A 27656-nucleotide genomic window follows, 5' to 3' on the forward strand; every position below is an offset into this window, starting at 1 on the left:
TTCCTTCTCCCTAAGGCTGAGAGAGTGTCACTGGATTAGTCACGCAGCTGGCAGGACTAAAACTGACAGCCTCCTGGCTTCTAATCCAGAGCCTTAACCACCAGCACAGTGTTTTTTTAAACTTGGCAACTTTAAAATGTGTGAACTTCAACTCCCAGAATTCCCCAGTGGCTGGGAAACCTGGGAGTTGAAGTCCACGCATCTTAAAGCTGCCAAGTTTGAAAACCACTGTGCTAGAGTAAACTGCCTCAGCTGTAACACTGAAACTGGTCCTGGTTCCAAGAGCTGAGTCTCCCAGAGATTTGTGAGCCAGAATTTCTTCCACTCCTGCAGAATTATCCTCAAGAAGCCTACTGCTTATCCATTTTTAACAGGTGACTTCTCTCCCTCCTGGACAGTCAAGTAAGAAAAGGACTATCTCATCTCTAGTTGTGGGTTTTTACAGCGCTTACTTAACTCCTTAGGAAAGGACATGCAGGTAGACGAGCAGGATACACACAACAACGGGAACTATATGGCAAGCTATTCAATGGGCAGCACAGGGAACACTCAACTCTACTGCCCCTCTCTCCAAAATGGGCTCTCGTTGCCTCTGCTATGGCCTCCTGGACATGCTGCAGGGCTTCAATCGCCTTCTGTCTCTGGTCCCAGGATCCTTCTCTCCAAACCGCTGCGCAGCGTCTCCTCACCGGTGAACTTCCAGCCCTTCCCAGCACGTGGACCGAGCTGCTTGGCCTGGCCTAGCTTCGCGCCGGCCCTCCTTCGCCACTAGCTCCGGAGTAGCTTTCATGCCACGCAGTTCGGGAGGGGCGGCTCCGGGCTAGTTGCAAACGCTCTGTTTCCCTCGGATCTCCTCTCGCCCTCCCCTCTTCTGCCACGCCCAAAGTTAGGTTCTTACACTTCTTCTGTTTCTGAAGTAGCGCGCGCGCTTTCTGCCCCCTTCCAAATTAGCTCCCCTTCCTCTATCTATCCACGCCCGCCCCACTGTCTGACCTTTGGGGCTGGGGCTACTTAAACCCTAACCTGGCATTGGCTTCTTGCAGGAAATCTTCCTCCCTCTCCCCAAGATCTGCACCTCTGTTTACTTAGGAAGACCCTGTATCCGGAGACCTGGTTTGAGCTGCACTCTGACCTTGATAAAGCAGTTGGAAAGTCAACAGTCGCTTTGCATTTTCACATTGTTGATTTATTCCAGATCGCTTTGGAAGGTGCAAATGTAATGCACGCTGTCATTTCACTTCAGCGCCCTTTTTCTTCTTATGACAGTATGCATTCGCCCCAGAGAATATGAAAATCGACTGGAGGGTTTTGTGTGAAGTACTTCTTGTTTTGCTGCAAGAGGCAAGAGGAAAATATGCATCCATTCTAATTGATGCTTTTGGGTTAGAAAATGCTATATAACAGATGCTCTCCAGTTAGAAAATACAGATGGACGGAAAATCCTATCTTTACATCTTGTAAATTTTAAAAAATCAACTGACATGAAACTAATTCTTGTGTAAACTTTTCAGTTTGCAGGTAAGAAAATTTAGGAATTATTTCTCAATATTTTTACCTGGCCGTTGGGTGTTTAACTTCCACTGATGGAAAAAAAAATATGAACATTGAGGAATTAAGATGTGTTGTTTGTTTTTTAAATATGTATTGTTTTATGTATTATTTATCCTGCCTTTCATTCAGTGCTGTGAACCCAAAAAAAGTCATGCTGAATGGTGATTTGAGCATTGGTCCCCTCATTCCAGTCAAACACACTAGCCCTAAACCATTGGAAAAAGCTATTTGTTCTAATAAAAAATGACACAGTATGTTTCCTTTTGACATAAATTTCATAATATTTTACCAGAAGAAATAACTTTTAATGCATAATTTGATACTGTATATTATTAAATGAACATGTGATATATTTAGGTGATGTATATAAATTCAGCATGTTAATTTTTTAGAAGGGTTTTATTTTCCTTTTGTTTTGATATTTTAATTTGTTGGATGTGTGTATATTATTGTCTTTTAATTTGCTTCTGTATTGTTTTCTCAGGATCTCTTTTTAAAACTTGCAATAACATTAAATAAATAACCAAGCCCTTTAGACAATCACTCATATAAATTCAATAAATAAATAAGCAAGCAAGCAAGCCCTTCAGACAGTCACTCATGCCCTGATCACCTCATGGCTGGATTATTGCAATGTGCTCTACATGGGGCTGTCCTTGAAGACCACCTGGAAGCTTCAGCTGGCCCAGAATGCAGCAACATGAGCAGTGGTGGACATGCCTCAGTATGTCCATGTAACACCTTTGCTTTGCAAGATGCACTGGTTGCCAGTTTGCTTCCGGGTGTGATTCAAGGTGCTGATTGTTACCTATCAAGCCCTACATGGCCTACGGCCTGGTAACTTGAGGGACCACCTGTCCCTCATAGTATCTGCCTGGCCAATTCAATATAGCAGGGTTGACACGCTCCAGGTTCCTTCAATCAAGCAACACTATACATGTATCAGGATCCTGGAAGCGTGCCTTCTCTGTAGCAATGCCTGCCCTCTGGAATGAGGTCCCCCCAGGATCCAAATAGCCCCCACCCTACTAGTGTTTCAAAGGGCCTTGAGGACCTGGCTCTTTCACTCAAGCCTTTGGTGGAGATGACTGAAGCCTTCTAACCCAGATTGCTTTATTTTGTTTCCACCTGGTCTGTTATTCTGCAATCTCTAGCCTTCTTTTTGTTTCTTGTAATTTTTCTTGTTTTTAATGTTTTAAACAATTTGTAACCCAGCCAGAGTTAATGGGAGTCAAGTGGCATATAAAGTTCATAAAATGATTATGTTTATTATGATTATTATGATTAATTGGCACTTTCAGTTGGCCACAACAATGCAGTTATTCTGTGTAATTGCCTTCCAAATACATGCTTTCAAAAATCCAAACATACTCACTGCTCCAAAAAGTTTCAGGGCCTCTACTTTCTTAAATTTCATTTATCACATAAACATGACTTTTAAAAAAGAAATAGAAATTTAAAAAAGAGTAAGAGAAAGAAGAAGAATTTGAAGACTCCTGGATAGATAAAAAAATGTCTTATAGTTTGTTCTTAATTTGCTCAGTGTGCTTCCACACAAATTCTAAGATTTATTCATTTTGATAATCTTATTTCATTCATTGTCTTAATAAACATGTAAAAAAGTTAGTATCTTGCACTGAACATTACTGAAACTTTGGCTGCAGTGTTATTGTGCTTCAATCACACAAATCTAGGCATTAATAAAATAGTGATGAAGAGTTTAAAGAATTTAAATATGTTTCTTGTTTTTTAGAACATTTTATTAAAGCATTTTCAAAATATACATAAAAACTAAAAAAATTGAAACAAGCCTACAAAGAAAAAGCAACAGAACTAAAAAGGTGTGAAAAAACACAAAACAAAACGAACTATAACAAAGGTATACATAAATCAATATCAATCTCTTACTCCAATTCATATTATAGTAAACATTATTTCTATACAGCTCTTAAATTCTCATTATTACATTCCCTTCTAAAACAAAATTTAAAAAACTTAAAACATCCTGATAACCACATTTAAACAGTAACTTAGGCATTTACCAAAAATGTAAGAATTTTCAAAACAGCATAACCATTTATCCAAATCTTTAAGAAACCATCCTGATAAACACATTTAGATAATTAGCCCCCTTCAAAGTAAACCAAGGCATTTACAAGTCTCAGTAGTATGTACAGAGCTTTCTTGTCAATTTCAAATTCTACAACCTGCTTTAAAAAGCCCAAATATTTGTCCAGAATCTTCCAGCCTCTAGAGTTTAATTCTCTTCCTTGATCATGGTGTGGTGGCAACACTGTCTTCTTATCTTCAACTTTCAACAACTCAATTTTCCTTTGACTGTTTAAATGTAAGTCACCAATTCTCATCTTTTTCTTTGGAGAAACCACTTTACTCTTAAGGTAGTTTTCAACCTTATCGTTTCTCTCGATTCTTGTGACAATTTGGACTCCACAAATTCTGAGAAATGCTCCAAGACTTGAATAACAGCATTGTAGAGATCTTTAAATATCAAATTAATTTCCTCTGTATTTCTTAACATTACGATAGATTACAGCGCCCTCTAGTGCCCCAGGAAGGTAAAGTCATTAATGCTGTAGTTGAACACTCTCTCCAGCCTTTTTATCTCTGGTGTGGCCAATCAGGAAAATAAAAAGTAATAACAAACAGCATTCCCATAGGAAAGTGAAAGCAAATAGATCAGAACTCCAATTCCCAGATTCAGTGGAGAAAGTTTTATATTCCTCAAAAATCACTTTAATAAAAAAGCAATTAAAAAATAAAATTCTTTAAATCTCAATTTAACAAATTATATATAAAAAGTCAAATTACCAAGTTAATAATTTTCAAAAATAATGAGAGTCACAAAGAGATTCTGCATTTCTTTGTTGTAGAAAGCCTCTCTTTGGTAAAATTCAAACAAAAAAAACTTAGTGCTGTAGAAATGGGCAGCTTTAAGGTCCATTATGGCTTCATGGCGGCTTGGGAAGAAGATGATGGCCCCACCTCCCAGCTGATCACATACCAGTCGATCGCGAAATGCTGTTTTGTGGTCTTTTGGCTGTGACCAGCCGTCTGGCCTGGAGAACACATGGGGTGATTCTTGGGGTTCTCCTTAATCCAGAGAACACTTCTGGGCTCCAAGGAAGCCTGCCTGAGCCCAAGAAAAAAAGCCACTCTGATAGGTCAGTTGCGGACAGCGGAAAAAACCAGCTCAAGCCGCCACTGTCCCCACTGGAAGTCCAAAAAATTTAAGTATGTTTCTGATCATCTTAAAATGAGATTAATTCAGCAAAAATTGTTTCATATTTACCAGATGCCTAGAGAATATTTTAAAACCGTTGGTTGTTAATCTTCATCATGATGAAAATGTAAAATGATAGGACATATATGGCATGGGGCTGCCCTGTTATTGTCCCATTTTTGTTTAATATGCATAAATACATTCATATTTCGGAGGGGGAATTAAAGTTGTACATATGATTTTGAACAATTTATTAAATACTTGAATTTACATATGAAGAACTATGGATTTATTAAGCCTAAGGCATAACAAAAAAGAAAGATTATTTTATTATGAAGGAAAGGTTATATCACCCTAGATTTATAATTTTGAATTGGCTGTTCATTATAGGCCTGATAATACATTTTTGTATTTTTTTCATTCTTTTTTTCTAAATAAATAGAAATATATTTTTATTTCTTATTTCTATATACTAAAGCAATGAAAAATAATATCACAGGAAGCCCAATATCTATTTTTTTCTGTTTCATCTAATTTTCCAAATAAGTGTTAGAACTAACAAACAATGTGAGAATGAAAGTAAGCAATTCTGTACATGAAATTTATCTGCTAAAAGCACACAATATCATTCTTTGCGGGAAGCTATCAATTCAGTCAGATTAAAAGTGAAATGATGTTGCTCCCAACTAAGGGAGTGCTCTGTAGGTGTGTGTGAAAATATGCATAAAATACAAATGTTGAATTATAGCAAGCAAAGGATTGTGGCATAGCCTTTTCTTCGTTTTGTGTTCTGTTGGGATTACACATCCCAAAATTGCTATGTTGCCCTAACAACTGAGATGAGAATTTCCTTTGAATAGACACTTTGTTGCTTAAAATAATGGATCTCATTCAATATAAACTGAAACAGATTTCATATGATTTCAACTTGTATCAAATATTTCTTATTTTGGTCTTTTAATTTTATTTAGTCATTTTGGTGAGTTCCATTGTAGGGTTTTTGCATGGGAATGATTTTATATAAAAAATTTCAGTTTGTCTCTTGTACAAAAAGGTGACATGATCCAGTTTACCTCCAATCCAAGAGACATTTTCCAAAGAGTAAGGAACTGCTGGGCAAGACCACTTGTGCCCCTTGACCTCAAGACATGCAGCCTTATCCATTTATTTATTTTATTAATATTTTTCAATGTAGCAAAATATACAAAACAAGCAAGAAGATAGAAAATAAGAAATAGAGAAAAAAGGGAAAGGTGAGAGGATTTGTTCATCCCCTACAAGCACTTAGCCTTTTTCATCTCTGGCCAGAACCTTCGGGTGCCAGTTCCCAGGGGCTCCAGCAGTACGTTTCTGTGGGAATAGTAATTTCATCATTTGGGAAATAAACGTTACAATTCCAAGCAGATGATTGATTAAACTGGCATTTGGATTTGATTTAACAACAACGTGGTTTTGTTGAAGTTGCATTAGTTGTTCAAATGATCAGAAGCTAACCGCACAAGTGGCTATTGGCTTTTATATATGGAGTTTTCCATTCTATGAAACAAATATACCATTGATTTTTTTGAAAGCTATACAGTCAATCCTTATAAAAGGACTCGTAACCGGCAGACTACAGGATTGAAGTTAGTCTTGCTCAATGTGCTTGATGCCCAGCAGGCGCACTCTTACTGTCTGTTCTGGAAGGTGTAATTGGCTCCTCAGAGATCTTGCTGAGTTCACAAAGGTTTTCAGCTGCTCTCGAAGATGAATCAGCTCCATAAGGCAGCTACCAGGATCTCAAGCAACTCCAGAAGAAGCAGAGAGTGAGGGAGAGGGATGAGGCAATAAGCAGACAGAAATCAGCACAAATGTATCTGAGGAAGCCTTAAGGTCAGGTGTTTCAACTACTGAACCTGTTGCCGCATCCAATAACAAGAATTCTTTCCTGGATATACTGAAGGCTGGAAGAATTAATTCTAACGGAGATCAAGCTAAGTAGGAAAGTGCTGTGCAGACTCAAGATCTAAGGTACATCTAGGGTCTCGCTTTTACCATTAAGAAAGGTTGGCAGAGTATAAATACACTGAGTTTTTGTGAAAGCATATATGGATTTTGGATTTTGTGTGATTGAATTCTTTTTAAGCCTTATCATTTGGGGGAATATTTAGCTCGTTAGATGAATTCTTCATTGAAGGAAGATTTTTCACATACTTGCTAACCTGTATTACTCCTTCAGAATCTCAGTTTGGTACAGAAAGATTGCTGAAACTTATTGATGCTTCCCATTGAGTCAGATATTTTTAAAAATATACCAGCTTTCTCAAAGTCCAGTCAAATTTAGTAGAAATCATTGCATTTGTAAAAAGAGATTTGAAACTGATTGAAGCTGATACTGTAAGTGAAGACAATGTGTTAAAAGGTGGTCCCCTTGCAAGGCAATGTACTATATTTACTAACAAAGCAATATTGGATGCATTTACTCAAGTAAGAACATGCACACACATATTGTGTATCTCTTTCTATTTAATTTTAAAATGTCAGTGAAGGTATATATGAATGCCTAGTGGAAAATCAGAAAGCATGTACAGTTAAGGTTATACTGATTTGATTTATATTTCATGTAATGGCAATCATATAGCCCTGAGAAAAAATTCTAATGCAGAAGTGTATTAATCTAGTTTAGTAGTTTGCAATTTCTGGATTGTGACATACCATTTAATTGTGCCATTTTTCTCCAGCTTTTTTCTTTATTCTTGTTATTTTTAGGTCAAGAGAATTAGGAAAAGAAAATCCAAAGCTCACTATTAAAGAGGGGGGAAAGAATGAAAAATATTCTGTAGGTCTACACAGTGAAAAACAAAAGTGACTCCTAATTTGGTAGACAGGACTAAAAGGAGATCACAGGTCTGAAAATACTGAAAATTGCTAAATATGTCTCAATTACTGAATCCAGTTCAGACCAGGACAATAAGCAATGTATGCCATATTAACTATCAGGTGAACCTGGTTTAATATGTAATTGGATGGCAATACATTTGGGTTGTTTTTTTAATTTCTAGGGCATTTTTCAACTGGAAATTGAGAAGTTAAAGATTGCTTATCTAGCAGAGACAGCAGCATCTTCCCTGGCTACCAAACTCATTGGTGGCTTTTCAATCCAGCTGTAAGTGGTGACAAATCAGTCATTGTCTGGGGACACAGTTCTAAAGTGAAAATTGTATGTCTGCTCCATTGCTTCACTTAAGAGGGGAGCAGCAGGGTTTGCCCTTCCCTCTATAATGTCTGTATACAGATAGTTTAAAGCTTTCAACTGCAGTTGCTTGTTTGACTCATTTACAATCTGTTGACTAGACACAACATAGAAATACATGAGAAATACAATGCTAGCCATATATGTTGTCATGGTCAAGATTGCTTCCACCTGAACATAGCCCTGGGTGTGCATCTGGGACGAGAGTGATAGCATTGGCAACTGCTTTCTTACCCACTTGTAAAATACCACACTAGTCCTTCTATGCAGGCCTTACTGTAACTAGCTAGTTCTTGAGATATGATAGCAATTTCTAAACATTTGAAGTACCTGTCTAAGTATCAACAAAAACTGGGCACATTAAGGAGACCACCTTGTTTTCCTCACATCCACTGCTCAACAGGCTTGCCTTTTCCATCCCTCCGCTCTCTTTGCTGAGTTGTCCAGGGTTGTGCCCATCCAACATCGGTGTAGATTGTGTGCGCTTCAGGAGAGGGACTTGCGGTTTTGTTATTTATTTTTGCTTGATGTTACACTACCTGGGACAGAGATATTGCACCAATAATAGTAATGACCCAATTCTTAGCCCCTCCCCCCCGAGTCATAGGTATACCTCAGAAGTGCTGGTTTATTTTAAAGAAAATGTGACAAAATTATTCTTGGCACTGTATTATGAGCAAACTCATGAGTCTAATGAGGTGGAAAGGGAATGTGGAACCATTGTTTGTTTGTTTTTGCTCTTGATAAAGGGAGTTTCAGTATAACATGTAATGTTTAATTAGTAATCTGCATCCAAATTTTTAATGCTAATGGTCTCTTTGCTGTAATGCACAGAGGATCATAGGTTCAGGCCATAAGCTAAAATTATATTACTTTCTATGCATTGCAAAATTATAGAGGGAGGATAGCTGAGCCAGAATATTTTTTTTTAACTTTGTTCCAATACTGTCTAATATTTGAATAATTTGTTTTTTCTTTTTCCTGGTTGGATAGATGTGATTCAGTAACATTACTTTATTTCTCAGATACCCATTTCAATATGACTGGAATGTACTCAAGGCAAAATGCTTCATCCCAAGATATTAATCTTCCTCACTACCAGCGAGATGGAGACCCTTTTGCATCAAAACTCTCAAAGGAAGCTGACATAATAGCTGGAATTTATTTATTAATAATAGGTAAGATTGTTCTGTTTCTTTTTATCTACAAAGGAGATGTAGAAATGTATGCAGCTCTGTTATGTGATGAGAATCTGCTGTTGATTTGATTTTAAATTTTATACAGTAATGTTTGTTACCTTGTACACCATAATTCCAAAAGCAATACTGTATGAGTTGCACTCAGTCTTCAAAAGGAGGATAGGATTCCCTTTTAAAAAGAGTGCTGGGTCATGTCATGTGGTGTCATGTCATCCTTCCAGGAACTATTGAGGAAAGTTAGAGATCTTGCTACCGATTGCTCGGAGCTGAGGGAGGAATGTCAAGCTTTTTTAAGGCTAAAGGAAGACACACACAGTTCCATCCTCCTCATACAACACCGAGTCCTTCTAGGGACTTTTTTAGGGAGAGGATGAATGTTAATCAAACTTGGCTTGTTAGCTAGCATTTATGATGCCATAGATTCTTCTGGGAACAAAGCTATCAGAGGACCTGGTGCCAGAATTTTTCTACATCCTTACTCATCTCTTTTTCAGTCACAAAAAAAGAGGAAAATTTGGCCAGCCGTAGCTTTTCCTTTCACACTGCTGCCATGATAAGGACCTTCCCTTCTATGCATTCCATAGGGTAGGAACCTTCTCAGAAAACCTTCTCAATGAGACAGCCTGAAAGAAATGTTGTGCTTTTAGACAAATTATGCTCGCTGGATCCCAATCTGCTGTTCCCACCAGCTAGTTCCAGTTTATTCCAGCAGCCAGGCTACAGACTCCAAAAAGGATATCTAGGAATTCCATTGTACTTCAACATGAAAGGAACCTCTCCATTGCCACCTGAACAAGTGTTCCTTAGAAATTTTTCATGGAAAAAAGCAAATCTGCTTCACATGCCATGTGATTTTTTTTAACTAGTGCACATCATGCATATATATATAGACACATGTATACCCACATTGTCAAGGCCGCCACTAGGGTCTGGGTCACCCAGGGCAAACATGGATTCCACGCCCATTTTGATGCCCCCCCAGCACTCATTTTGGCACCACCCCCAGTTGCGGCCCTGCACATTGTTTAGATCATATAGAAGCCTACACAAAGTGGCAGAACATCCTTCAGCTTTGGGAGAACAGTGGGAAAACAATGAGGCTTTTTTTTTTTTTTACTCAAGAAGCATCGGGAACTGCAACAGTGTTATGTCATAACTTGCCAAGATTGGATTACTGTAATGCACTCTACATGGGACTGCCCTTGGAGACTATCCGGAAGCTACAGCTGGTTCAGAATGTGGTGGTGTGGGTAGCAGTGGGCGTGTTGCATTATGCTCATATGTCTCCACTGCTTCACGAGCTGCACTGGTTACCAGTCAGTTCCAAGTACTATTCAAGGTGCTGGTTATCCCCTATAAAGCACTTCATGGCATGGGGCCTGGTCAGGCAGAGTGGGTGCATTCCAGGTCTCCTCAATTAAACAGGCTCACCTTGCAAGACCCAGGCAGTGTGCCTTCTGTGTTGCGGCACCTGCCCTTTGGAATGACATCCCGCCAGAGATTCAGATAGCTCCTACCCTAATGACAGTCAGAAAATCATTAAAACCATGGTTGTTCTCCCAGGCCTTGGGACAGGGTGGTTGTGAAGTCCCCATGTTTTTTTGGTTTTTTATTGGTAATGTGTAGTCTTCCAATTGATTGTTTTTTTTTCTCTCTTTCAATTGTAAACAGCCCAGAGTCATTAAGGAGTCAGGCAGCCTTGAAAATGAATTAAATAAGTTTTTAAAAATTGTACAGATCTATAATTCTCTCCTCCGAACTCATTCTAGCACAGCAGAACAAATTCTAGGGGTGACCATGAGCTCAAAGCCATTTGTTTCTTTTGTAAAGTTTCACTGTTTCCCTACGATTATTGTGCATCTTTCCTTAGTTTAGAAATTGCCAATCCATTCCCATCCACAGTGCTGCTCCCCTTCTATTGCCTGCCTTCTCCTGATCAACCTGCCTACCTATTTCACAAGAAATAGAGAAGAGTCAAGAGGGAGAATAATGTTTGGCTCTAACTGTATTCAGTTTCTGGAGGAAAGGAGAGAGGTAAATGTTATAAATAAAATCTAAGTAAGCACATGTGAGTATGTGCATGCCAGCAGTTATGTGCTGGGGCAGGCTACTTTACAAATGAGCAAGAACTTGAAAAGGAGGGGAGATGGAGATTTTAAAAAAGCAAACTTACCTTTTATAATATAGCTGTTAGGGCTATGTAGCCTTTTGGATACAATTCCAAAAGGATAGTGCCTGTTACATGTTTAAATATAGGTTCCATTGGAACCTTTTTGGAGGACTTTAAAAGGGTTTCTTTCTCCTCAAGAAACTGTGACGTCCCTCTGCAAATTCTTATCAACGGATCCTTCCCACTGAAAAAATGATGTGATTTTTTCCCCCCACACTGAAATGCTGACGGAGAGAGAGATAATCCTGTTTATCTCTTTTAAGATTTCCATGTTTGAAACTGAAAATTCACTTCTGGGAAGTTATCTGGAAGATCTTAGTCTACTCTGATAGCATTCCTGTTGTTGTATTTCACTTTATTGCAGGGATCTTGTCCACTTTAGGCAACGGATATATTATTTATATGTCTATACAACGGAAAAGGAAGCTGAGGCCTGCAGAGATCATGACGGTCAATTTAGCAGTCTGTGACTTGGGGATTTCAGGTAATTCTACTTTAGCTCAGCTGAAAATGAATATATGGGACCCTGTAAGCAGCATCCAGGCCTATAGTGATGTCTTCTTCACAGGTTTTCACCATCAAAGTTTCTTTAATTTCTGTCTTTACAGATGATTAATGCCAACCAAGGTGGAAAATAATAATTGAAATGGTGCATATTTTAAATGTAATCTGGAATTTAGTAAAGGTAGTAGTGTAGTTGATTGCAGTATCTATAACAGCTTTCATCAATCTGGTGTCCTCCAGATGTACTGGATGTACTCAAGGCTTGGCTAGGAAGCTGTGGTCTAACATAGCTGGCACCAGAGTGGGGACTGCTGTTACCGAATATAACAATATGTGAATGATAGTTTTTTAAAATCTGAGTAATACTACACAATTAAATTTATTTTTATTCTTTCTTCAGATGCATCGATCATTTAGACAATTAAACCTTAAATTTAATAGATTCATGACAAATAAAATGTGATCAGTTCAAAAAAATGAGAACATTCTGCTAATCTAATAGTAAGGACTCAATAAAATAAAACTACATTTCTATAGTTCATTCATACTGTATTATATCAATAGCTTTTAATAAAAAATTATTGAATAGTATGTTTAATTGTGGATTCTGTATTGTGCAATTAAAGGAAGCCTACAAACAAATCATGCAATGATTTATAATTTCTTCCCAGTAAAAAAAAGAAGTGAAAAAAATATTTAATTACAGCAATTAATTTCTAAAACTCAACTACTATTTCTAGCCAGTACCAAATTTATTCATGTAGCCATGAATGACTCTTTCATATAGTCAAAACCTTAGTTTCCTTTAATTTCAATAAAATTGAATTTCAGTAAAATTGAATAAAATTGATTAAATATGTAGTCCCTCCATTTTGTATAATAAATGATATAGGAGGAATTAGCTTGAAAGTTATGAAGCGTGTATAGTCTTAGCATAGAATTGTTGAAGCATTATTGAAATCATCAATACTATTAGAAGAAATGTTCAATTTAAAACAAAGCTATGTAAAGGTAATGGGTATATTCAGTGTTAAGCAGAAGCTGATAGAATTGGATTTTCCATTGCTGTTCTCCCCCATAACACTCCAGTTGTATGTACTGGAAGTCCCCTGCCTTCAGGAGCAGGTTTGAGGGATATGGTAAGTAATATTCTGATGCTAAGAGCACCCTTGAGTGGAATAATACCACGATTTCCCACTATTGCTCATCACAATCCAATCCGATCCAATGAATCTTCAGGTGTCAAAGTCAAATCTATATAGCATGTTTTTTTTTACTTCTGTGGGTGGCCTACATTCTAATGTGGCTCTGTTGGACATACAAACGTCAGATATATCTCGGAAGAAACAACACTTAGGTTTATACTAATTTTCGTGACAAAAGTTAATTCATATGCAAGATGTGCAAAAAAAAAAAATCTAGCTCCTTGCTTCCTTTCTGTTTCCAAAGTAGCAAGTCTTTCTGGGGTTGGCATTGTTGGGCTCAAGAGTCCAGTAAAAACCATACGTTGTTTATGGCCTGCAAAACATTGGCTGGGGCAAAACTGTTGTTCTACTGTCATCTATCCTAATATTTATTACTTTGTAAGAAAACCTACACTTTAATTTGCATATATGAAGGCCAAATATAATTTTCCCTACCTTTCCGTTATGAATGGAGATAAACTAATTGGAAGAACTTGAAATAGATAACAACTCAAGTAATGAAAACATTTTGACCATAGCAATTTCTCCCAGAAATTGAAAGCTGAAATCTACCACTAATCATGAAAAGTCTCTTTACTTTAACCACTTCTTATGTAGTTACTAGCAGAATGATCACCTTACATGCAGAATTCTGGGAGGGGAAAATCTGGAAATTGAAATGTTTGGTGGAATTTTAAAACCAAGTGTCACAAAATTATTAAAATTGGATTTTGAAAAAAATCTGCAATATTTTCCAGTATGAAGTCTTTTAAACTTTCTTGATCTTTGAATGAATAATGAAGCCATTACCAATATTCTATAAGTCATGTTATCTCTCTTCAGTTTGACTGTATCTTGGGTTCTTTCTTTTTCTTTCTTTCTTTCTTTCTTTCTTTCTTTCTTTCTTTCTTTCTTTCTTTCTTTTTTTCTTTCTTTCTTTCCTATAACTTTTATGTTGCTTGAAAGAGGATTACATTCATTTTTCTTTGTTGTTTCAGACCTTTACCTGCCTCTTCTTTTCCTTTACAGTGACAGGAAAGCCATTTAGTGTCATTGCATTCCTCTCCCACCGTTGGATCTTTGGTTGGAGTGGCTGCCGCTGGTACGGATGGACCGGCTTCTTCTTTGGAGTCGGAAGTCTTATTACTATGACTGCAGTCAGCCTGGACCGGTATTTCAAAATCTGCTATTTAGCTTATGGTAAGCTGAAAATTATACACAACTTATCCCCCAGATGTGTCGAGGTTTGCACTCCAGGGTTCCCAGCCAGCTCTGTGAGACAATCTCTGAAATGCATCCATACTTGGGTGATTCATCAGGTCTTAATTACTGCTTTTCCATTTCAAATCACAACTAGAAATTGTTCATCCTTGAATTCCTAGGTGAGGTGATCCTTTGGGATTGACTCGCCACTTCTCTACAGTCCTGTGTGTCTGCATATATATGTGTGTGCAGACACAATTGTACAGATGTGGGTGTCCATAGTATTATATACTTAATCAATTATAACTTCATAATATGTATTTTTTCTCCTAGGAATCTGGTTGAAGAGACACCATGCTTTTATCTGCCTAGGCATTATCTGGTCCTACGCTGTCTTTTGGGCCACCATTCCCTTTGCTGGCTTGGGGAACTATGCTCCTGAGCCCTTCGGCACATCCTGCACCTTGGACTGGTGGCTGGCTCAAGGTTCAGTGGCAGGGCAGGCATTCATCCTGAATATTCTTTTCTTCTGCCTCATATTCCCAACTGCTGTGATCGTGTTTTCCTATATTAAAATAATAGCAAAGGTCAAGTCATCCAGCAAAGAAGTAGCTCATTATGACAGCAGGATTCAGAATAGCCATGAACTGGAAATGAAACTAACTAAGGTAAGTGCATACAATCCCTAACGGTTGTTTCTGTTTTAAGAATGGGTTGAATAGAGAAGAAGATTTGGTTCAGTAGCATAAACAGAAAACCATTTATGTGAAGTAAAGGGGAATTTGGGCAACTAAACTGAACATGGCAAATCTACACCCTGCTCCTGGCAATCTCCCTACCTGCCACTTGCCTTTCACTTCAAGTCTTTGCGCCTTTTCATCTAGAATCTGGTTTAAAAGTAGATTTTGAAAGGGACATTAGCCAGATATTTTTTTTCTGTCAGAGATTTTCTCTGGGGGAAAAACAAGTCACTTCCCTCTAAGTGTTTTAAACCATAAAGTTGATTGCACGATATTAAATTAGCCTGAGATTCATTAGATTTATATTTTTCTCTTTTAATCAAGAGGTCAGAGATGGATACATAGCTTTCCCTTTCTCTATTTTGTTTCCTCACAACAACCCTGTGAGGGAGATTGGGCTGAGAAAGTTACTGGCCTAAAGATAGTGAGCTTCCAGAGGTGAAGCTGAAGCTGAAGCTGAATCTCCCCGATCCCAATGCACGTCACCAGGTGCTGGTCATACAAAACTAAACCACCTCCAAGTAGATTTACACTGGTGTACATGCACAATATTTACAGCACAATCTAGTGCCACAAAGTAGTATATAGTGAGAGAGGAGGAGAAATGTGAAATTTTCTCATGTGCAATTGGGGGAGCATGCCTTTGTTTGAAATTGCATTTTTAAAAAGTCTGATAGCCATATGCATGGCTCTGGGACCACACAGGAATGCAGGGTTTTTTAAAATTAATTTTTATTAAAGAAATTTTTTACAGAATAAAAGCAATACAAATTTAAAGAAAAGGAAAGTAAAAGAAAAGTGATAAGTAAATAAGAAAGAAAGAAAAGAGACAGAAAAGGAAGAGTTGTTTGTTGTTTATTCGTTTAGTCGCTTCTGACTCTTCGTGACTTCATGGACCAGCCCATGCCAGAGCTTCCTGTCGGTCGTCAACACCCCCAGCTCCCCCAGGGACGAGTCCGTCACCTCTAGAATATCATCCATCCACCTTGCCCTTGGTCGGCCCCTCTTCCTTTTGCCTTCCACTCTCCCTAGTATCAGCATCTTCTCCAGGGTGTCCTGTCTTCTCATTATGTGGCCAAAGTATTTCAGTTTGGCCTTTAATATCATTCCCTCAAGTGAGCAGTCTGGCTTTATTTCCTGGAGGATGGACTGGTTGGATCTTCTTGCAGTCCAAGGCACTCTCAGAATTTTCCTCCAACACCACAGTTCAAAAGCATCTCTCTTCCTTCTCTCAGCCTTCCTTATGGTCCAGCTCTCGCAGCCATATGTTACTACGGGGAATACCATTGCTTTAACTATGCGGACCTTTGTTGTCAGTGTGATGTCTCTGCTCTTAACTATTTTATCGAGATTTGTCATTGCTCTTCTCCCAAGGATTAAGCGTCTTCTGATTTCCTGACTGCAGTCAGCATCTGCAGTAATCTTCGCACCTAGAAATACAAAGTCTTTCACTGCTTCTACATTTTCTCCCTCTATTTGCCAGTTATCAATCAAGCTGGTTGCCATAATCTTGGTTTTTTTGAGGTTTAGCTGCAAGTCAGCTTTTGCACTTTCTTCTTTCACCTTCATCATAAGGCTCCTCAGTTCCTCTTCACTTTCAGCCATCAAAGTGGTATCATCTGCATATCTGAGATTGGAAGGAAGAGAGAAAAGAAAAAAAATATAAAGGAGTGGCTTCCAATCTTCTTTACAGCAGTTATAAATAGATTTATATTGTATCCTCTCAGGAATGCTGGTTGAAGGAGAATTGCATGTTTGTTAACAGCTCTGTAAATACATATTGGAGAACAACCACCAAACAAACAAACAAACAAAAAATCACAAATTCCCTGCCTGCAACTCTTATTTCCCTCCAGCCAGAAAGAGCTGGGCTTCCTTCCCCCTTGAACTCTGAAATTAAATTCTTTCAGGCTTCGATACCTCTGCCATCCTCCACCACCAGGAGATGCAGCAGCCCCCTTCCCGCTCAGAAGCTGCCTCTGCCACTCCATCTCCCCAAGGACCATGGAAGAGCCCAGGATCCAAGGAAGGGGGAAGATGGCAAAAGAGCAGGAGCAGGAAAGGCAGAGATAGAAGAAGGTGTGGAGGACGGAGGGTGGGGGAGATTGTTGTCCAACCTCAACATGGGTCAGAAGAGAAAGTGGAGAAAAAATGCAAAACATGATTTCAAAGTCTCTCTCCCTGGGGGGAAAAAAGTTGTAATACTGTAAAGGGTAACACGTAACTTGGCAGAAGAAAGAAACTGCAAAATACAAGTTATACAGTTATATTTGGGGGGAAGAAACGCAGAGGGACTCACGTCCAGCACAAGTGAGCCGGATGTCAGAGAAACAGGACTGGGATAAAGTGCTAGCATAGTTCCCGTCTCCTGAACTTGAGCTGAACACAATCCAGTTAAAGAACACAGGTCAGCTGCACCGCTAATACTGTATGTGTGACAGGACAATGGAAATGGAACCGCCCATCCCTTTTTCCCATGAGGGTATCCCCCAAAGGCTACCCAGAAAGCTGGGGGTTGTGACAGTCCATGGCTGGGGTGGCGGTGGGGGACGGGTGTTTATCCCTGAAAATTAACCAAAGGCCCTTCCTGTAGGTGGAAGGTGCCCCCGCCTGACTGTCCCTCTTCTTCACACTATGGCTTTGAGTTTTTGTGCAGGGAGGACCTGCAGCGTAGAAGGGACAGGAAAGTCTACTTCCATTAATCTATGCAGGAACTTTGAATAAAATAGTATTTATGGTTGTTACTCAATTAGAGCATTTCGAACTGGCAAATTTTCATTCCATACTAGCTTTAGTGGGATGATTTACTAAGAAGCCAACCAATCAGATCCTATACTTTATATATAGCTCTCCCTGAACTCACCAGCTTCTTCAAACACGAATTCAGTAGGAAGCTTACAGCCCTCTGGTGTAAACTTCAGTACAAGTTACAGAAAAAAATAACAAAACTTACAGTCAAATAGAGAATCCTAATTGCCTTCAACTGAACATAGTCCTACCCAGTTAAAATCTATCATTTCTCTTATGCTTCATTTTATTTTAGAAAAAAAAATGATTATCTTTAAAACAAATTATCAATAATTTCAATCTGATCTAGTCTATCAATGATATTCTTCATTATATTGTATCTATTGGTATGTTTTTATACAGTAGCATGATCTTAATATACAGTAAATCACCTATATTAGTCACTGCACTTGGCAAGTCACCTGGATGTACAGAAGGAATGAATTGCTTCCCAGAAAATGATGGCCAGGCCCCCCAAAATGACAGGCATCATTTTTTAGCACACGCCTACCCCAAACTTTGGACAGGCCACATAAACTAACACAGGCAAGGTGATGTATGCCGGTTCTTTCCCATTCAGGACAAATGTGGTAGAAAAAACAGTGAGTACTTTGCTATATCCACAGGTTTCATCCCTTTTCAAAGCAACATGAGAAAAGGTCACCACCAAGATCTCCTGTGGCTGTAATCACGTTTGAGGTGGTTTCACTCTCGTTGCATTGATGGAATTTATTTCTCTGCCTTCTTTCATCCATAACCTTTTAGGCTGCATGCTCAGGAATAAGTCCTGCTGACTCAAATAGGATTTACTTCTGAGAGAGTATGTACTAGCATGCCCTCCTGTTTTCCAGTTATTGCCCCAGCTTTGAGAGGGCACATCGCACCTCATTGTTATGCCAAGTGGAAATAGGTTTTCACAAACTTTGTCACTAATTCTGTGGTAATTTGCTCCCCTGATTGAGAACTATCTCCAATAATACAGTGCCTTCTGCAAGACAATTGAATTAATTTTCTGTCTGTCGTGTGGAAAAGGTTGTCTTATTCTCTGTTATGCATTTCTTCTCACTAGGTGGCGATGTTGATCTGTGCAGGATTTCTAATTGCTTGGATCCCGTATGCGGCTGTATCAGTATGGTCTGCTTTTGGAAAACCAGATTCGGTTCCCATAAAGGTTTCAGTGGTGCCCACTTTGCTTGCAAAATCAGCAGCCATGTACAACCCTGTTATTTACCAGGTCATCAACTGTAAATCAGTCTGTTGTCAGCCAGAGGCTCTCAGGCCACTGCAGAAGAAAAACTCCTTGAAGAAATCCAGGTGGGGCTTTTCAGAGGTGGGCTGAAATATCTGAAAGGCACTGGAGACCTCACGTAATTGACACCCATCTGGTGATGCAGGAGCGTGAGGCAAAAATAAAAGCAGTCCATCCCCAGGAGACAAACAAGGAGATCCTTGTCCAAACAGAAACCTTCCTTCTCCTCACTAAGGGGGCTTCTGGCCTGGAGGTTGACTGGGCAGGAAAAGTGCCCAGGGAGAGAAGAGGCAGGAAGATCAGTGGCTATGGAGAAGCAGGATCCCGCCCTCTAAGCTTGTTTCCTTTGAAAGTCTTTCTCTTGCTGAACCTCCTCTCCCACCCCAACCCTGCAGTTGAGAGATTTCAGCAAGAGCCGCGGGGGTGAGATCTAGCTCAGCCACAGTGGACTCTGCTGCATGGCCCCAGTGCCTGATTCTAAGGTGGATGAAGAATGAGGAGCCCTCAAGTAACTCGAATGTATGGGGCATTTGAGTTTTGTCCCTTAAGATTAGATGTATGTATCAGAGATGATGTATCTGTTGTCAAGCATCTCCAGGAGTGATGATTCCATATAAAAACACCTTTTTTTGCTTTTCCTTGCAGGCTGTATGTAGTCTCTACAGAAAACAAGTCTGAGGTAATGGCTGAAACTCAACTGGATGTTGCATAGGAGCCTGGCAGCCCTCAGCTCCCCAGCCAACCAGCGGGTTTGTTTCTCAGCTGCTTCTGCTCCCAGTCCCTTTCAAAGTGTGGCAGCTCCATTTTAGTTTCGTTTTCTTGGCTTGTATTTTCTCACAGGGTCCTAATATAACTTTTCTCCATTGTTACTGAGATTTTTTTTAAAACAACCATTTTGTTTATATTTTAATTAGGTAAACAGGGGCTCCCCGCATCATTCTTATTTTACGTATCTTAAAAAGATTACAATGAATACAATCAAATAGGTGTATAATAAATAGTAATAGTACAATAAACAGTGTAGCATAGGTTCCATATATTTTACCCTGTTGATCCTTGTCCTTCCTCTCAATGAAATGCCACCAGCCTGTTGGCAACAGCCACATGACACAAAGAAGCAATGGATGCCTTTGGCCAAGAGCTGCAGAGCAGAGACAGAGGCTGATCCATACTTTCTGCTTGGCCCTCCACCAGTATGGGCCACTTACTGCTTTCCCAGGGCAGGAATGGAGGACATCCTCCTCCCAAAGCAAATGCACCCTGCTCCCATATTTTCCAGCTTCACTTCAACACTGCTGTTTTCCAACCAGAGCAGTCTTCAGCTCTTCAGAGCGGATGGTCTCCAGCACTTCGTTCCGTTCTAGTAGTAGTCCCAGTTCTGCTTGGCTTCAAGGCCTGGCATGTGCCCTCCCTTCCAGCAGCTGATCACCGCCTTGTGCAGCCATTTTGTCCTGGGTTGTAGGACTGCTACATTATCAGCAATTTTTAATAAATGCTCTTTCAGTTTATCCTTCAATAGCCTGCTAAGTCAGCTATCCTCAAGCCTAGAAGCTCATGTTCCATTCAACCCTTACATCTCCCCTCCATCTCTTTTTTGGTTTCTGCCAGGCTGGGTGAAGCCTGCTCCTCTTGCTTTCCCACCCCTCTTCTCACAGACCTGCAAAAGCTTTCCTTCCTTTCCCCTTATTTTTTAGCTTCTTTAATTTGCAACAAAGAAATGTTGCTACGTTGTTTCTATGACACCGAACTATCAGTTCTTCCTTGCTAATCAAGTTTGCATGGACCTACATAGGAACGAAAAACAAAACAAAACAATGTGTTCCCTATTGTTTGGATTATTGTAGACTCAGCGCTAAGGTAAGGGGGGGAAATGCCAAAGAAAGGATCTGGGTTAGTGTCAAAGAAGGTAATGGGGTGTGAAGGCATCCATGGGCACAACCATCTGAGAGAGCAAAGGAAAGACATGGGGACTGGTGAGGAGGGAACAGCCCCTGACAGCAAGGCTTCCCTGTGTAGAGGGGAAGGGTAGGAAGCAGGGGAGTGACCAGTCTTTCAGGGCCTTGATCTGGCCTAAGCAGAAGTTGGCTGAAGAAACAGCCAGCAGCAGCATGGGAGACCAGGAGCTAAAACTACAGCGCAAAATTGCCCAGAGCCAATAGTTTTTAGCTGCCTTCACAGGAGACTCTATGCAGACGTGTTGGACCTGATGTACGGCAGGCTTTCTAAGTGTTATCGTGCCATGCTGGGGAAGGCTGGCCTAGGAAATGATTCACTATTTGACTGGAAATTGCTCAAAGAAAAGTAAAGACCTTGGGTTCCAATCTTCCTCTCCTTTCTTCATTTATTTAAATATGTTTGTGCAAACAAAAGATCTGTGCAGAGCAATTCTGTGAAATATTTTCAAGAGTGGAACTGGCACTGTTGTATCAATTGTTGATGTGCTCCCCCTAAATAATGACATACTGTATCTCTCCCTGGCTCCAACTTGGTTTGTGACTGGTGAGGAACGGGGGTAGCCAGACATTGGCCAAGGCAGAGGGAGGATGGGCATCCTCCTCTAATGCTGTTATGTTGTTCCTATGAAAGAGGGCTGGAGAGGGGTCCATTTATCTTGCCCCTGTCCTTTATGATGGGGGTAGCAATGAAATGCACGAGGAATCACCATGCAAAGTGTATTTAATAAAAGTTTAGTTATACTTAAATTTAGATTAATTCACCTGGGAAGGGAAGTTGCTGTGCAGGCATACACAGGCAGAGACTGCTGCAACAAGCTAACAAAAACTGCACAAGTTTGGTAAAAGATGCAGCTGCTCTGATGATTTGGAAAGAGGGGCTTCATACGGGTTCTGAAGCAGCACTTTCAAAGAGCTTCAACATTTGCACTGACCTAGTGTTAGTATTTAGACAGCTCCTGCACATCGTTTTTAGCATTTGCAGGACTCCTCACCATCCTTGAAGGCTTGGACTGCCTCAGGCATGGCGTTGGGAGGTTGGGTGTTGTTGTTGTCAGTTGCCGCAGAGTCGTTTACGACTCATGGCGACCTTATGTATAACAGAACGAAATGCTGTTCAGTCTTGTGCCCTATGCCTGACTGTTCCAATGTTTGTATCCTTCGTTGCGGTAATTGTATCAACCCATCGCATTGAAGGTCTTCCTCTTTTCTGCTGGCCCTCGACTTCACCAAACATGATGTCCTTTCCAAGCGATCGGTCTTTCCTGACGATGTGCCCGAAGTATGAGAGTCTGAGCCTAGTTATCTTTGCCTCTAGGGAGCATTTTGGTTATATTTGGGTGAGCCTCTGGATATGACTTTTCTTAACCTGAGTGTGGTTCTGGGGATTGGAGTGTCCCTGGGTGCCTTTATGCTATTGTTTTGTTGTTGTTGTTGTTACTATTATTATTAATTGATTTTGTTCTTTGTTGGTTTTATTCCAGTGTTCATCACCCAGAGTTGCAATAGTGAGATGGGCAGCTATATAAATCAATATAATAAATAATAAATTAATAAATGCTAAATTAATTAAGAGGGGACGCGGTGGCGCTGCGGGTTAAACCGCTGAGCTGTCGATCGGAAGGTCGGCGGTTCGAAACCGCGCGGCGGGGTGAGCTCCCGTTGCTCGTCCCAGCTCCTGCACACCAAGCAGTTTGAAAACATGCAAATGTGAGTAGATTAATTGGTACCGCTTCGGCGGGAAGGTAACGGCGTTCCGTGAGTCATGCTGGCCACATGACCCGGAAGTGTCCTATGGACAACGCCGGCTCCAAGGCTTTGAAACGGAGATGAGCACCGCCCCCTAGAGTCGGACACGACTGGACTTTACGTCAAGGGAAACCTTTACCTTTACCTTTTAAATTAATTAAACATGGAAGGGAGAAAAACTTGATACAAATTATGGACAATTACATCAGGGTTTTGGTTTTGGTTTTGGGTGTTTTTTGTTTGTTTTTCTGCTATTTTGTTTATTTAAAAAAAATTGACGGAGAGGGAAGCAAACTGTAAACTATTCAGTTGTAGCCACACTGGTCAGAATAAATTTTAAAATAATTTTTAAAAATGAAACAACAGAGGATCTCTAATGTAAATATTTTTTAAAACAAGTTCGAATATAGAATATTACTTTAAAAAATAATGAGCGTTTGGAAGCATTCCTTGGGCAAAACTTTTAATCTGTGGTAAGTGCAAAAAGCATGAATATGTTGCCAGGTTATGCTCCATATTCAATTATATTAGTGAAGTGTCATTGCCTTCCTCTCCCATTACCTTTATAGTAATGTGGCTGTAGTGAACAGGTTTGCTCATTTACAGGGTAAGAAAGAGCAGAGAAACAATGCCCACCCAAAGGATATTACAAAAGTGGAATGGGAAGAGAATATGCAGGAAGAGGTCTACTTGCTAAGCTCCACTGTGCTCAAGTTGGCCAGGGGAGAAGGAGTGGCTATACCTTTATTCCTTCCTTTCCATTTTTCTCCTCTCTCCCACACCGTATTGTGAGTTCATGTTTGACAAACAAACATGTGATCTAGTAGATCTAAAGATTGCCTGAGTTTGCTACAGCACATCCTCCTTGAGCCCTTCATGCCCATGAAGCAGCAGTAGCAGGGCAGCCCCACCAGCAGAGCTTTCTGCCACTGGGCAAGCAGCAGTGATCACTACAGCAGCCCCCTCCCCTCACCACCCCCAGCAGACAAAGACTCTCAGATCCTACAATTCCCAGGACAATAGGATTGCACAGAGAGTGAGTGGGTGAGTGTTTAAAACAGCAATATTTGTACAAATGTCTTCTTTGCCAGAATGGGCCAGGTCATACTTGCCCTACTTCCTGCCCCTTTTAAATAAAAATATGCAATTTCAGAAAGTATAAAGCAGATTTTAGATTCTGTTAGACAATCATATCTGACTTGACAGTACTGAATACCAATATACAAAAACTAAATTCTTCTCATTGCTGCTTTGAGTAAGATGGTTGTTTTCCTTCCTTGTTGTCTATTTTTTCCATCTTAAACTCAGATGTACTTCTACAGCTACACTAATGGGTTTCTGGTTTTCCTTCCTCAATGTATTGTTTATGTGTAATTTTAAATAAAAGAGATGTCATATCCCTGTCAATATCGTCATAATTTTATTTATTATGAACTCTTAGTCCTCTACTGAATTCTCAACATGCTGCTACAGCTGTAGGCACAGTCACAGTGGGTTAGCAGGCTGTCAACCAACTGGTCTTTTCCTCTCCCACCTGTCTGCAACTCCTGGTGAAAGTGAACCAATTTACAGATTCTGTGCTGAAACCTGGTGGGGAAGGTGAAGCCATTAGTGCAGTGGTTCTCAACCTGTTTGGCACCAGGGACCGGTTTCGTGGAAGACAATTTTTCCACAGACCGGGGGGGGGGGGATGGTTTCAGGATGATTCAAGTGCTTCCTCTTTTTCCTGACCTTTTATTCTTTTTTCTTCACACCGTTTGGAGATAGCAGCCAATGGGCTTGCTTTCTCTGACAGGAGGCGGAGCTCAGGCGGTAATGCAAGTGATGGGGAGCGGCTGTAAATACTCAGGCTGTAAATTTGCTCACTCACCCACTGCTCACCTCCTGCTGTGCGGCCCAGTTCCTAAGAGGCCATGGATTGGTACCTGTCTGCAGCCTGGGGTTTGGGGATCCCTGCATTAGTGGACAGCTAGGACCACTGAATGGAGCAGAGCTTAACACAGCAAAAGATGTGCACAGAAAAAAGAATATTATCTTAAATAGCATTAATGAGCATGTTAGAGAAATATAGGTTATTGATCTTACACACTTAGCCCACCCAAGCATAAAGAATTACACACTTAGACAAAGTAGGTCCAGAAGTAAGTAAAAATAAGTCTAACTGATTTATTTGGTCCAGTTACATCCATCTCAGAAGAAAAGTTAATTATTCTGATCCTTCTTTCTGTTTCCTAAGCTTAATTTACCCTCAGCCCTCATTGCTGCTGAAGGCTCGTGAAGAAGGGGGCAAAGACTCTAGGCCCAAGCATGTGGCCCAGAGATGGGAAGACCACACCGCTGCATGGTGCTTCATTCCCAGATGGTGAAGAAGGAGAAAGTGAGGAATTTGGGAGGGGCAACAAACAGCTTCCTCCAGAAGCACATTGAGAATTTGCATCCTAGAGCGAACTCATCTACATGCTAATGAGGCATGCTGATTTGCTGGGACCTCCAACAGAAGGAAGATGCTCGTACTGAGTACTTCCAGTCTTCCCTTTGCCAAATCGATGCCAGTTTCGCTACCTTCCAAAACTTCATTCTAAAAAAAAATGAGGAAGGGAGAGGGAATGGAGATGGAGATGGAGGTCAGGCAGGGACGGTGTTGAGAGGAGCAGAAAAGTATAGAGTGGCTATTCAGCCGGTCTAAAGTTTTTAAAGGCAACACTTGGGGGAGAGTTGAGAGGGAGACAGATCTCTTTCCACTCTCACTTCTTGTAGGCTCATCCCTGGAGGTCTCCAAGAACCAAGGGGTCAATGTTTGCAAAAGTTATAGGCATAATTTAATCAGAGAAAACTGACCAAAAATAGAGTAAATATGGCAGAATGGGAAATTCTCAGCAAAATCATTAGTGTGTTTTAAAGACAAGTTTAAAACTCTGTGAGACTTAGAGAAAAAGCTAAGGGGGAATTTCCAGATTATACAGGAATTGAGGTGATAAATTATTTGGGATTCTCTATGGACGAAAGGGAGCACTGGCCTTCTTAAAACATCTAATTCGTTGCGTAATGGAAATGGTCTACTTAACCTAGTTGGCCAGGTGATTATTACACAAAGACATTTGCCTAGTGGAATAATTTTATACTGATATACCTCTGAATACATGTCATCTGATATTTAATATTAATTGGCATAAAGAAATGGTAAATTGCTTACTAAAAACATGGGGCAACTATAAAGGGAAGATCAGGCATACTGCATGTGTCTCTAAGCTATAGGAGAAGCTCTGCGTATCTAAACAGCTAAACTATAAACCAGAACACTCTCAATACTTCAAAAACCTGGCCATCCATAGCCAGCCCCTATTTATCTAATATCCTCTAAGATGCCAAAAAACAAAAACCCGCCCACAGAAAAGATGCAATAAATCATTTCCATTACTGGCAGTGTGAGATGCCCAGAACAGAAATGTATTAATGCAGCAAGAGTATCAATTTGCCCAAATTTGACTACATTTATTGGTTTGAGGTGTTAAATGTAATATTTTCTATTGTAGGTGGCATAACTGTCATGAATCCTTTGAATTCTTCTTTAATGAGGTAAAATCTATTAAAAGCCTCCCGTTTATAGGCATCGTTCATAATTATCACTGCTAAGGCATTGGGAAATTATATATGAGACACTGGGAAGAAGTGCAGCTCCTTCTAATGAAGCTCTGGTTGCTGAAGTGTCTCAGCTGGGCAGAAATTGATGAGACAATTAGCCATGTCCACAGGCATGGAGGGTTTTTTCAACATGTAAATGTAACAATAAATGAATGCTCTGATTCTTTCTGGAAAATGAGAGAGATTTTAATCTATGGATTAAGTAGAGTTATGCACCCACACTTTGGGGAATTGGTATCGATTTAGATTTACTTACAATTTCGCACTTAAAGACGTGAGAAATTAGGTAAGGGCTGGAGCTGATTGTAAGGCAAATGCATCTCTGTACGTGCGCGTGCGTGAGCATTCATTATGGTGCTTGGGATTTTTTTTATTATTTATTTTCCATCCCGCCTTTATTATTTTTATAAATAACTCAAGGCAGGGAACATACCTAGTACTGTAATGATTGCCTATTCCAATAAAAGGAGTCTCATCAGTAGTTACTAGAGAAAACTAATTTATTGAATGAATAGTATGCAAAGTACGAAGAAAGCTGAGAATGAGCAAAAGCGCGCCAATTACAAACTTAAAACACCTTGCTCCTGTTGCAAACCCTCCCCTCAGGCTAGCATAGCAACCACCCACCCCAGACGCTAGCAACCGTTAGAATCGGCCTGAGAAAGTAACCTTGAACAGCAGAGATAACCCAAACATACATTCCAGAAGATCACAAGTCAGCACAAAGGAAATTTACCAGCGTGGCCAGGCAAGCACGCAACTGCAGATATGACATGTGAAACGTTACGAGGAACCATAAACATCGGAACGGGAACATGACAGTACTCCTTCCTCCTCCTATTTTCCCCACAACAGCAACCATGTGAGGTGAGCTGGGCTAGGAAAGAGGGTGACTGGCCCAAGGTCACCCAGCCGTCTCTCATGCCTGAGGCGGGACTAGGACTCTCAGTCTCCTGGTTGCTAGCCTGGAATCTTAACCACTAGACCAAACTGGCTCTCTATAATATTGTGCTGTAGAAGGAAGGAAGGAAGGAAGGAAGGAAGGAAGGAAGGAAGGAAGGAAGGAAGGAAGGAAGGAAGGAAGGAAGGAAGGAAGGAAGGAAGGAAGGAAGGAAGGAAGGAAGGAAGGAAGGAAGGTGTTTTTTTAAAAAAAATCTTTTAGTAAAACCTGTTTCATAAAGGAAAAAAAAAGTAATCAGCTTATTCCCAGAGAATTTGAAATAGACTAGAACAATTTGGAAATGTTTTCATTT

The 27656-nt window shown here is 40.1% G+C and overlaps 1 protein-coding gene across 1 annotated transcript; it reads left to right on the forward strand.

Annotated features, from left to right (window-relative positions):
- Positions 1-9048: 9048 nt before the first annotated feature.
- OPN5 (opsin 5) lies at positions 9049-19830 on the forward strand. The gene is made up of 6 exons (XM_063291484.1): positions 9049-9202; positions 11758-11877; positions 14111-14281; positions 14618-14952; positions 18881-19125; positions 19706-19830. Exons 1-6 carry the CDS (start codon positions 9064-9066, stop codon positions 19770-19772), a joined length of 1077 nt encoding a protein of 358 aa, XP_063147554.1. The 5' UTR covers positions 9049-9063; the 3' UTR covers positions 19773-19830.
- Positions 19831-27656: the final 7826 nt, after the last annotated feature.

The sequence above is a fragment of the Candoia aspera genome, chromosome 1 (assembly GCF_035149785.1).
Source record: "Candoia aspera isolate rCanAsp1 chromosome 1, rCanAsp1.hap2, whole genome shotgun sequence".
Taxonomy (NCBI): Eukaryota; Metazoa; Chordata; class Lepidosauria; order Squamata; family Boidae; genus Candoia; species Candoia aspera.

Bases quoted from the DNA above. Each gene is read 5' to 3' on its own strand.
- OPN5 (XM_063291484.1), top strand. From the start codon at position 9,064: ATGACTGGAATGTACTCAAGGCAAAATGCTTCATCCCAAGATATTAAT. The intron at 14,282-14,617 runs GTAAGCTGAAAA...TTTTTCTCCTAG, and splicing joins AATCTGCTATTTAGCTTATG to GAATCTGGTTGAAGAGACAC. The intron at 14,953-18,880 runs GTAAGTGCATAC...TCTTCTCACTAG, and splicing joins TGGAAATGAAACTAACTAAG to GTGGCGATGTTGATCTGTGC.